The sequence below is a fragment of the Eleginops maclovinus genome, chromosome 3 (genome assembly GCF_036324505.1).
Source record: "Eleginops maclovinus isolate JMC-PN-2008 ecotype Puerto Natales chromosome 3, JC_Emac_rtc_rv5, whole genome shotgun sequence".
In the NCBI taxonomy this organism is placed as follows: Eukaryota; Metazoa; Chordata; class Actinopteri; order Perciformes; family Eleginopidae; genus Eleginops; species Eleginops maclovinus.
The window spans coordinates 17500232-17512988 of NC_086351.1; the positions used below are offsets into that span (position 1 = coordinate 17500232).

The 12757-nt window shown below is 39.0% G+C and overlaps 1 protein-coding gene across 1 annotated transcript in view; it reads right to left on the minus strand.

The window, feature by feature from the left end:
* LOC134862319 (CUB and sushi domain-containing protein 3-like) overlaps positions 1–12757 on the minus strand; it is a 199550-nt gene that overhangs the window by 135617 nt on the left and 51176 nt on the right. The window contains exons 6-17 of the mRNA XM_063880172.1: positions 12405–12517; positions 11128–11205; positions 9148–9235; positions 8240–8364; positions 7690–7811; positions 5680–5783; positions 5225–5337; positions 4737–4919; positions 3745–4071; positions 2916–3110; positions 2570–2708; positions 1458–1645 (exon numbers count right to left, since the gene is read on the minus strand). Coding sequence (XP_063736242.1) covers positions 1458–1645; positions 2570–2708; positions 2916–3110; positions 3745–4071; positions 4737–4919; positions 5225–5337; positions 5680–5783; positions 7690–7811; positions 8240–8364; positions 9148–9235; positions 11128–11205; positions 12405–12517 — 1775 coding nt within the window. The remainder of the gene's footprint in view (positions 1–1457; positions 1646–2569; positions 2709–2915; positions 3111–3744; positions 4072–4736; positions 4920–5224; positions 5338–5679; positions 5784–7689; positions 7812–8239; positions 8365–9147; positions 9236–11127; positions 11206–12404; positions 12518–12757) is intronic.

Here is a 12757-nt window from a genome sequence, read left to right on the forward strand (position 1 = left end):
ATCTACATATTACAGTTAACAGTGTAACCCAGTTATACTATATGGTTTGTGGGCTTAAAGTCATCAACATTAATAACGTGTATAAAACCCAGACCAACTGGTTATTAATGTGCATCTATATATATTATCTGCTTGTTTATGAGTATGTTTTTGTATATGAAATGCTCCAAGATATCCATTAAATACTTAGGGAATGGGATTCAGTATTTCTGTGCCTCCGTTTATTCACAGCAACAGCCCTACTTTGTAAGACCAATTTCACAAATGAACTAGGCTGGGTTTCCCCAAAGCATTTCAGCAATACGATATGTCCTAAATTGCAATTGAAGAAGCTAATATGATCTTACTGTTATTGCTTTTCAATAGCCTCATCAACCAAGGAAAAATGCACTTGAGAGTGGAACATAATAAGACAAAAGGCACTTGTGGTCTGCTTTCAGTCAATAATACAGACATAATAACAAACTCTGTCTTATGAATCACATCTGAGTGACAAGGGTAATGGGGCTAGTGCATACAATCACGAACATACATCACAATACGTCTGGAGTATTTTTGTGCTTGATTTTTCAAAGACTACCACTCCATGCATAATGATGTGGAGTAGAAAAAAACAAAAACACAAACCCTAAGGGCAGAGGAATTTACCCTCAATTAAGTACCTCTAAGAGCTAGTAGTTGTCTTTCCTACCCTAGATTGTCTTAGTCAGTATGTGCATTTTAAGACAACCTTTCTTCACAAACGAACACCTGTTGTGCCTGACAAAGGGCATGACAGTGAAAGAACACCCTTTGATAGCTAAACAGTGAATTTGGGAAGGGGATTTGAGGACAGGTACCTTCTTGTCCATTGTTTACATTTATTGTTTGTATTTTTAAGCATGTAGAGTTTACAGCAGATCGTAATTCAATAAGCTGCAATGACTAAGTTTAGCTTTGATTTTACCCAGGAGCCTTTCCTCCCACACAAAATGCCTTGCAAACAATGAGGTTATTAAAAGTACTGCTCAACCTGAAGATAACATGAGATTAACCTTTTGTTCCCTTCTGAATGAGCAATATTTAGAACCATGTAGTCTTACTCTTGACTTGTTATCCCTTTAGATGAACTAAACTTGTACTATTTAGTCCTGAACACTGAAGCTCATCGAGGTAGGTTGTTATGATAATACTGTGGCTTTTATTATTTAATTACCTAATCATCCTATCAGATAGGTATTGACAGTGTTACAAAAACTCTATTAAAAAAGGCTACAAGGCAGACCAGTTTAAAATTCATTTAACCACCTAATATTCTGACTTTTTCATTCCTTTTGTTGGCCAATCTAGTTTGAAGTCAGTGAAATGTTTTGAACAGTACAAGTTACAAACGCTATATGTGTACTATCCCAAAAACGATGTGCATTCATAACTACTTCAATTTCATCTCTTGAAGTGCATGAAGGCAAGAGTCTCACCTTCATAAAATATCTTGAAGCCGCTGTTTGATCGACTGTTGTCGGTGGTGAAAAGCAGATAAAGAAAATTACTGCTGCTAAACAGGAACTGAGGGACCTGGGTTCCATTGAACGACCCAATCAGAGGAGACAACAGGTTGGGACCGTCGTGCACTTCCAGGAAGTCATAACTGAGCTCAGTTTGAAACCTTAAAAGAAAAGAGCAGAGAGAGGTAGTTGCAGAGTTATTTGTTCTCGCAACAATGCTTTTGTTTTGACAGTTTAAAACCATTTTAATGTGGAAGAAATAAATGAGAAGAAATAGCCCACACAAAAGGTGTTATTATTGCAATAGTATAACATCAATGACTTTTGGGGAAATCTGACATGATATGGATCCATTTTCACCTTCAGAGCTTTATAACATCAAAGAAGGGACATCAGCATAGAGTTGCACTATCCCTATCAATATTGCTGAAAAAATACTTTCAATCCATTTAAGCAAGAGGAAAAAAAACGCCTTTTTTTATGTTAGAAAATGCAAAGAGCTTCAAAAAGAAGCTGCATAAACTACATGGAGGCGTACTTTGACTCATTTAAAGTAAAGACTGGAAACATATTTGGGCTCATTTTACAAAAAAAAGGAAATCATTGGGGATGTAGCTCTTTGGATACTTACAAAGGAGAGTGTCAGCACTGAAAAAGCCTTGATTATAAAATGTAAACATTTTATGTTTTCACTTGGAAGGAAATAAAGATCTTGCAGCAAGACTTCTTTTTGTATTGCAGCTCTCTAAGGATGTCAGCAGGAGTCAGTCAGCGAAATAAAGAATTACTTGAGGCTTTTACATTTTTAGAAACTAGGTCCGGGACCGCATTTCACCTTTTGGGCTTATTTTTTTAACAAAAGGCTTCCAGGGCTACAAATATGCCTTTTGTGTTTGTGCATGTGATGGATACTGATGTTGGTAGTGTGTATATTACATGAAGGTCCGTGTTAAGTTTAGTATAGTAGTACTCACATGCAGTATAGTATGTGGATTCACTAAGGAATTGTGTTGTCTCAGTTTTTGTCTTTGTGTGACTGTACCTTTGTTTTCACGGATGAGTTGTTTGCCAAAACTCATACAAACCTGTCAAAGCTGATCTTGATGGAGCTGCCAGGCTCAGCTTCAATGACCCACTCACAACTCAGAGAGTCTTTGTAGTAGCCCGGCCACCCCGGGGAGAGAATTACACCAGATGGCCCTGAGTAGTGGCCCCCGCAAGGAGCTGGAGGAGCAGAGGTGGAAGAGCGAGGGGAAGAAAGGAGAGGAAAAAGATATATATTAAAGACGTACAAATATATAAGTGGAGAGGAGAGGGGTGGAGAAAAGTTGTAACCAAAGATTCCCTCCTTTTTTATATTCCTCTTCTAACTCAATTGTTGACACATCTGTCACATCAACCACACAATTATTTGCTTATCCATTTCAATACCTTCACATTTGGGAATGAGTCCACTCCACATCCCCTTGCCTTCCTCCAGGTGGCATGTGATGGTGTCAGCCCCCTGCGTCTTGATGAAGCCCTCCTCACAAACCACTGAGATTGAGCTGCCCAGTTGGAAGCTGTCCCCAAAGCGTCTTGCATTCAAAGGTATGCCAGGGTCAGGGCATTCGTTACGCCCAAAAGCTGGAGTAGAAAGAGTAGAAAGAGAACAAGATCCAGTGACAAATGCTCATGTGTGAATGAGAAATGGGGTCTTTGAGGAGTCGGTAGATAAGGGAAATGGATGTTTCTATCCTTAGGAGAGAAAAAGCTAACAAGAGGTCTGCTCTGTACACCTGAGGGTGACAATAGCTTCTGTCTTTTAGAGCTTGTTGTGCCTCTCCAGGAGAAAAGATTTACAATGGTGTTGCATAAGGGGATGAGGAACAAGAAGTGTTTGAACTATCCTAAAAAGAACTGTTTGTTTTGTTAAAGATATGTTGACTTCATTGGGAGTGATGTAGTAGCATATCTCTGTAAAGCTTAAGCATTAATCAAAAGGGCAAGTGTATGCTTTGTGACTGAGAATGTGTGCATTCGCACAAATAACTGGAACTAATGAACTTTATCCTTTATCATAAATGAGATAAAAATTGTAATTATTTCGCAGTTTACTCTAGATTATTATAGTTTATTTGGTTAGCTTTAAGACAGTCCTGTCCTGATGTTTGCAAAGAGACATTTACCATAATCCCTAACCATGAAAGGAAAAAGTGAGGATGAACTGCTTTACTATGACTAAATCAGTCTGAATTAAATGGATCAAACAGGTCCTTACTGCTATAGGTGATGTTGAATCCTCGCCCGGACATAGAGTGATCAGCCTGAAACTCCAGCTGCAGCACATTGCTGTTGGACGTCAGGTGGGAAGGAACTTCGGCCCCTGAGAAACGTCCTAGTATTGTTGCTCCTGACTGGTCCCCATCTTTGATGGTGAGGAAGTCGTAGGGAGGCTCCAGGTCAAAGTCATTGAAGGCCAGGTGAATCCTGGAGCCAGGCTCAGAAATAATGAGCCACACACAGTTGAGGTTGTTTCCATAGCCCTCCGGGTAGTCAGGAGACAGCACCGTCCCCATGGGAGCGGTGAAGTTGGAAAAACAGGGGACTGTGTGGTAAAGAGGATAAAACATCTTAGTAATCATTTAAAAACTCAAATATCCCAGGCGAGGCAATTTGTTTTACAGCATCTATCACTGGTCACTTGACAATGTACACTGTAGATTCTGCAATGACAGGGTCCGGCAGAAAGATAAGTATAGAACAATGTCAGCGCTGTAAAACTAGCTCAGCAATCAGATGACAGCTCTGCTCCCATGGGTGCTGAGCAGTATGAGAAACATGGAACTGTAAGGCAGATGGAACAGACAAATAGCAATACAGGGCCACAGGAATACTGCAGGGTCTTGATGGAACTGAAACTAGCATTGTGTTACGGATATGGATTATGTGTAATTTAACTCATAGAAGGAGAGTAGGTTGTTTGACAATATACAATGCTGGTTTTCCTTCCCCTGAGTATTTGAATAAAAACTACAGTATTCTACTCTGTACCCTACTTTTTCCTAACAAACCCACCCTGCATAACAAGGCAACCATATCCTATCAATTTCCCATTTTATTTTATTGCTGTTTACACAAAATGCACTGCATGGTCATTTAACAACACTGTGATTAATCCTCCAATAGCTAAGTGTCATTGTGAACTTTCCAAGCCCATAAGTAATTGCTTCGTTTGCTGTCCTGGAAAAAAAATGTATGTATTGGACTCACATATGCAGATGGGGATATTAGCCGACCACTGATTGTTGTTCTGGCATGTTATCATCCTCTCCCCGATCAGCTCGAATCCAAATTGGCATTCAAAGCGCAGAACATTTCCGTTTAGAAAGCCACTTCCCTCTTGGAAACCGTACAGAGGTGTACCAGGGTCACCACAGCTCTCTTTGTCAATTTCTGCGGGCCACGGGGGTAGTGTAGGGAATGGGGGAAGGAAAGAGGGAAAGGGGGAAAAGTATTAAGTCAAGCTAAGTACTTTCAGAGGTTTTTCAATATTTAGTTTTAAAGGTCCAGGTGAAGAGTGCGAAAGCCTGTTGAAGAAAGTTTTTTTCAGAAAGAGATACCGAAGGACAGACAGACAGGCAGATAGGACAGAAAGGCAACAGGAAAATGGATATGTTGCTTCACTGAAAGCGACAGTCCCAGACACACACAAGAAAAACAGACAGGGACAGATGATATCAGCACTAAAGTCTGTGTACCTTTATAGTTGATCTTGAAGCCAATCGAGCCTACACTCTCATCAGACTGGAGATGGAGCCACATCTGATGGGACATGCTGACAATCAGGTCTGGGACAAAGCTCCCAGTCAGCCTGCAGATAGGGCAACAGAAAGTCACTATGGTATCAAAACCCACTCTGAAACATCATGTGACACGGAGTAAATAAAAAATGAGTCTTAAGTCATGTATAATGTATTGAAACAAAAAGAGAACAGACTGTATAACTGTAATTATAGGGCATTACAGGGTTTACAAAGGAAGTCTAAATTGAAATGGTGCAGTCATTAAATTCAAATAGAAGCGATCCGCATATCATGGCTTCACAACATTATGAAAACAAATGTAGATCTAGACAGCTCTGAAACTAATTTAACCAAATGAGCAATATCAAAGTTTAATATACTACCAATGGAGCAATATAATTGGTACTTACACTTGTATTATCGTTTTAGAATCACCTACTTCCCCTCCATCTCCGATTGTAAGTGAATCATACCCAATTTCTAGGTCGAACTCTTCAAAGTTGATCTGAATAACCTGAAATAAAATAAAAAGATCACTTTTATCACCTGCCCTTTGATATGTGTTATGATGCTGCATGGCAGTGCTTGTGAACCTTAAGAAACATTCAGAGTCTGTTCTCATAGACTCATTTACAAAGGATGCGCACGCTTTATTAAGAACAAAAAAAACAGCAGTCCCATTTTGGCTGCTCATTCCCATTACTTGCAATTAGTGAGAGACTGTTTCTTATGGGGATTTTCTGGTGACTGTTTCATTTTGGCAAAAAGATCGAAACCTTTTTGATCAAAACCTGAAAACCTAAGACTACTTACTTACGGTCTATTAAGATAGTTGCATATTATAGCCTACATTCTGGTACTTTTGTGAATAAAGAAAATTCAGTCATGTCTTTGAAAATAATAAAGACAGACAAACACAAAAGTTCACTCACATTAAATATGCGAGTGTTTATATATGAAGGCTTTGACAAATGCCCTTGTTCATGATATACACCCCTACAAACAAAGGATACCATAAACACGATATGGAAACTTACAGCAGCATCTCTGCGCATTACTTGCGTACAAATCAAATGCTGAAAACTAATCATCGCAGGCAAATCTAAGAATCTAGATGTTTAATTTTCTGTCTGCATTCACCCTTGAGATATCCTTGTCAGCTGTCGCTGGTTTTGATCTTTTCTCCCTCAACAAATGTACATCAAAAAGATGGCATATTTACGAATGAAGCTGGCATCAGTCTTCTACACTTATAATTATTATGTCTGCTGTGATAAAATATAGCAATATTATCTCCACCTACACTTTGCCGACATGGATTAGTGTTGAAAAAAAGGATGTTGGAATGACGGGTGTCGCATCTGTTAATGACAAACATATGATGGCTGCTTGCTCATCCTTAACATCCCTTTCCCAGGCCATTGGGAGGACAATGCCAGCACAATATCCATGTATAACAGCCTCATTACAATACGCGCATAAGCATAATTACCATAATAACACTAATGGACCAAGTTTCAGTGCCAAGTCAATGGCGTGTTTGCCTAGGCAAGGGCACGGTGGCACAAAGCTTTGGCACATGCCAGTCCTAGTGAGCTGTGAGTGAGTGTTAGCTGGTAAGTTATTGTTGAGTAGCAGAATAACACTTAGTTACACCCCTGTGTAAATGACACCCTGGAATAACAATAGAGACGGAAATTAATGTAGGAGAGCAGTAATGACCATTACGAAAACAGCTTTGACATCTTCACTTTGGGAAAAAGCTGATTTCATTCAATCATCATTTCTCTCCATTTCTGTGGCCCAAAATGAATAAAGCAAATGGCTCGACTGCCAATAGTGAAGTCTAGTGCTAAAATGCAATCCATTGCAAGTAATTTAATGAGGGACAGTGACAGTGAGGGACAGTGAACTTAAGTCAAAATCCATGCATATTCTATGTAACCTTTTCCTACCTTGGAGAGCCCTTGGAAAATAGATGCATACATAAATATGTATCCAGAAGGTTATGCCCAGACAAATGCTCTACACTGAAGGGAGGAAAGCAGGGTATCTACACACATTTTTCTACAGACCATGTACAACAACAGATTTAATGACTCTTAAGACTTTTCAACACCTCTAAAATGGAAAAAGTTAATTACTGCAGCAAAAAGAATCGACTAGACTGCAGTAAACACTGTTTTTGAGTTTTATTGAATTTGAATAACTGGAATATTCAGTTTCTCCCCCCTCCTCCCTGAGGTGTGAGTAATTACAGTATTGTGTTGGAGCAATTGTTACTCTTTGCGAAGAGAGAACAGTGAAAATGAGAGGAAAAAAAATTCAGATCCAAAGTACTTGCTATTGTATTGTTGAGTCAGCACATGCCTACATAAACATTTTTAAAAAGTCAGAAGACCCTGACTATTCTGTAGTACCTTGTTTGGATCACTGGCTGTGATGATCCACACACATTGGGAGTTACTCTCATACTGGATAGGGAAGTTAGGAGATGTAAAAGTCCCAGAGGGTCCTTGTAGATTCGACCCACATGTTTTCACTGCAACAGCATGAAGATACACATAAAGACACAGATAATAAACATATTAAATTACAAAGCATTTCAAAGATCCTTGATTATTCAGATACACATACTGTATTTTGACATCATTTAGTAGGTAATTCCACATGAATATGTTCAGAAGGCAGAGTTATTACTCCTCCATTGTGATGAGACAGACTTGTAATGTATTGTTTGCACAGGTAGAGAGAAGGTCTTTCAGCAGCATTTCCATTAATCAAATTCTAAAAAGGTCCTCCAGGTATTATGAGACATAGAAAAACAGGCAGAGCAAAAGTAGAGTGATACAGCACAGGCTCTCATACATAATTAACAAAAATGAACTTTCCTCTATCTGCATAGAGCCTATATCCAGAGGCACTGCCTTAATCAAACTGTTTTATTAGCTTTTCAGAAGCCCCGCTCACCCTTGCAGACGGGTCTGTGGTCGCTCCAAGCAGCAAAGACTTCTGCCACACGCTGGCAGGTAATCGTTTTGGAACCCTGCAGCACATGGTCTTCATCACAGGTAAATTGAGCAGTTGCTCCAATGCTGAGAAGATAACAAACACTATCAACGCCTGGAAGAGCGAATCAATTGCTCAAAAATGACTCCTGATTAAATATCAAATTCATGATTTATCTCATGTAATTCATAACAGGTTTACATCGCACTATGCGTCAATAATGCATATCATATTCAGTAAACACAAACAAACACAAAGTCTCCAAATTTACAGCATGAATATCCTAGTGAAACAGCGATAACCTTTCCACATGAACCGATAAACACCTTAATTATGCTCATATGATTGCTGTAGTGCCGGTTAGACCTAATAGAATACAGTAGAGAGTTATCTTGGACATAGAGAGTGTATACTTATGTAAACAACAAAATGTATACACAGTTAAACAGGGGCCTGAGAGTGGATTTCACTGTGGCATGAACAGAAATGTTCTGAAGCTGCGCAAGTTGCATTCTGCACAAGGTATCAGATGAAGTGTGCAACAAATATTCCAAAAGTCAAGGGGATCTTTTTTCTCTGCTGGAAGCTGAATGCACAAAAGTAGCAAGAATCTTATCCATGACCCTGGCAAATAGATCAAAGACTCTATATTTAATTGAAACATTGCAAAGCTTCAAAACTGATGCAGGTTTCCCTAACAAGATTAAAACTGTGTTTGTTTAAACACCGTTTTTGATGATTTAACAGAATGTGACAGCAATAATTGAAATAAGCTGCATTTCATAACACTGAAATTGGATGGAGAGCCCTTCTCAACTCTATCCCACAAACCGAGCAGCGTCTCTTCAGCTGATGAAGCACCTACTCACCTGAAGTCGGAGCCAGTGCGTTTGCCATTCTCCGGCTCCCCTGGGTCGGGGCAGTAATTAGACACCTGTTTGATTCCCCCCTCATTCACTGAGAGAGAAAGACAAGGACCAAGAAGGCTGTGAGAAAGATACTTAAGTGGCCGAGCTCTGTAGTTTCAGAAAACACCCACTGCAGTGAAAAGCACTCGAGTCGGGATCTTGTCCGTTTTAACGTTGTGGTTATATCCGGTAAGGGAATTTGGTTCCAGGAATGACATCTGTTTGCCATACAGTGATTTGTTTGTGGTGGCTGTCGTAATTTTAACATTGGCCGCCACATATTGATTTGAAATTGTTTTGTTATTTAAAATGGGTGAAATCATGTTTGATTGCAGAGCTGCACGCAGGAGATTGATTCGCTCTGTCCATCCTTTTCCCCGCTCTCACAAACCCACTGACAACAGACTGTTTGAGAAAAGCCCACGCTTTCAATACAAACTCTGAATCAAAACACGTTTATGCACAAGAGAAAGGATTGTTGTTGGCTTTTGCCGGCGGAGAAAATAAGTCGGCTGGCTGAATTGATCTGGATTTCATGAATTGTTAGTATCATGAACACAAAAACTGATGCATTAAGGGCGACTGATATATGATATACATCTATCTTCTTAATCGCTGTTATTTTGACACCTTTTCCTAAAATTTGTTATAAGCAATGTGAAGTGCCTAACAAGTAAATAATGCTATACGTTAATCTTAGCTTCCACAAATAGAATCTTATTATATGGGGAAGAGTGACAGCCAACACGGTCACAGAGTTTGGATTGCCAGTTACTTGGCCGCGCTGATGTGGATACCCGTGTTTGGTGATATCAGAGTGAGTGCCCGGGGTAAATGCTACTGTTACCCGAGCTACACAAAATAAAAGGAAATATATCCGGGCCGAAAAGGGACTAAGAGGATTAAATAGCCTTTTACTATCAATTGCAGAAGCTACAACTATCACTCAGTGAGAGTCTCCTTACATAAAAGTTTAAGTAGACTAGATAAGGCCTTGTAGATGTTCTTTTGAATCGAGTATATCATGTGCTAGGTTAAGGAATGTAGAGAGATGTCTATATTGTGGCTTTAAACAATCTCCCCCTCACATTATGATCTGTAAATCAAAGACTGCTGAAGAGGAAATGAAATTCATGAAATATGTAAGATCCTATTATGGGTCAGGTTTGTTGTAGAATAAGCAATAAGAAAAAGGCAGAGAAGCGCCATGTGTTTTTTTCCTTGACTTTGTTCAGGAAGTTCATTAGCTTTGAAGTTAATTGTTGCAGGTTATGAAACAGTTATGGGTTCAATTATATCCAATGAACCCAGAAGGCACATGAAGTATGTCTTTATAGTGTTTTAAATTATATACTGTATAGCCTCATAGAAAAGATGAAAGTGTTCTGCATTATTTGTGTCTCCATGCAATGCGAATCTATGACACATGAGGTAATAAATATTACAACCTGTTATCATTGAAGTGTTTAGCACATTGTGGAGTTAGAGGGGATTGTGTTGCAGATTTATGTTAATGACGGAGCTCCGCAAGCAATTAGAATGCATTCACTTTGGTCTGAAGAGTACACAAATCATCTGACAAGTGAGTGGTCACTCAACCTTGACTACTGCTGTGTGTTTGGATCACACAGTGCATGAACATAAGTCAATCTGATGTGCTGCTGAAATAGTAGCGATAGACATTTTTGCTGCAATATACATAACTAGGGCTTATCTAGCTGAGAGTCAGAACAGGAAGTCTGGTACGTGAATGTAAACAGGTCATCAGAAAGAAAAAGAGACTGCACTTCTGCAAAATCTAGTACTGTAGCTTAATTCCTTCACCAAATGATGCAGCAAAGAAAATAGACAAGAAAGAAACAAAGACCCAGAACACGAGGCCTACATAAACAAAAAATCCAAACAATGAAAACAGTTGCATAAGAAAAATAAAAGACTTACTCAAAGACAGTTTGTTAGTGTTGTCCTTTCCTGGTAATAATTTTACCCCTCTGGATTTAAGCTCTCCAGAGCTTTTCACTGGTCGAGAGCAATAGAAAGAGTTCATTAGATAAAAGAAGTTACAGTATTAGATGTGAGAAGATACAGTACAATTGTTTCTTTCTCTAGATAATAATTCCTATGAAGAACATCAATATTAATTGCTACTGATGAGAATCTTTTTACAAAAGGAAAAGAGTCTAATGGCTCTGATGCATTCCTAAGGGTTGCCCTGGCAATTCTATAAAACCTAAATTAGTTTCTCATGTTTGGTCGTTTATATAACTCAGACAAATTAAACAGTGGATCAAAATTGATTGGTCAGAGCAGATTAAATGGTTAGAGCTTGTAGTGGGGACTACGCTGAAACTGAGAGCTGCCCAAGGACTGCAATGCTACAGTTTAAGACAGTCTCATTAAGGACAGTAAGAGTCACATTGCTCACAAAAGCCAGGTGATGCAAGCGGCAGTCATAATTTTGAATCATCAAGAGCATAGCGAAAAGCAATAAATGAGTTCTCAAGCAAAAGGCTGTTTGGATTTGAAAGCATTTACACAATGCTCTCCTGTGAACTACAATGTTGGTCAAATGGTTCATTCAAACCGTTATTAACCTAATGCTCAAAAGCACTCACAAACCCCTTAGTGCCTGTATTTGCTCAAAAAAGATTTGCACTTTCCATCATAATTAACAAACACATATAGAAATTGCTTTACAACAGCACAACAATGCACTGCAATAGGTGAGGAATGCAATTTTTCATCTATTGATTTCATGTCTCCATTTACAATGAGTTCCCACATGTGCGTGTTACTGAAGATTTTATAAAGCCTTTTATTGTGAGGTTGCAAGTTTCATATCTGGCTTGGCGCCAGGATTTAGGCCTTTATAGTATAGTGTATGCAGCACATACTGTGACTTTAAAGTCCTGCCAGAGAACAATGTCAGTGTAATGGATTATCGAGCTGCTAGAGCTGGGTTTTTAAAAGAGGAAAGTATATACAGTATTTATCTCTGAAATGTTTTGATTAACAACGCCCTTTGAAGTCAGTGGTTTGAAGGAGAGAAGACCCTAATGCCCTCTACAGAGGGGGTATTAATCAAAGTCTTTAATATTCAGTTAACAAAAGATCAAAAACATGTTTCGCAATTACAGTGTGTTCTTCTTACGCTGATCCCTTTATGTTAAGGAGGGGGCCCTCTATTATGATGTGCAAATGAAGTAATCATGTCTTACCTTGATACTGGGCCCTGAAGCCTTTGTGGCGGTGGTTGCTTTCTGTCACGAAATGCAGCCGGAGCCAGTTTTTGTTGCTGATGATGGGTGCTGGAATATTCATTCCAGTTATCCTGAGTGTGAAGAGTCACAAAAAAAACAAAAAACACATGTCATCTATTTAAACCTTTACTTAAATAAATTGCTTATTTGTCAATAGCATTCTCCATAATCATCTACAAGAGAAAAGGAAAAACAGGTAATAGGGTAAAATGAAGAAACTATTAATGAAAACGTGCTGTTTTACATTGGCAGAGGTCTTTGTCAAAACTTGCCTGTGTGACTCAAGTCTGTGTGTGTTCTGACTTTACCGT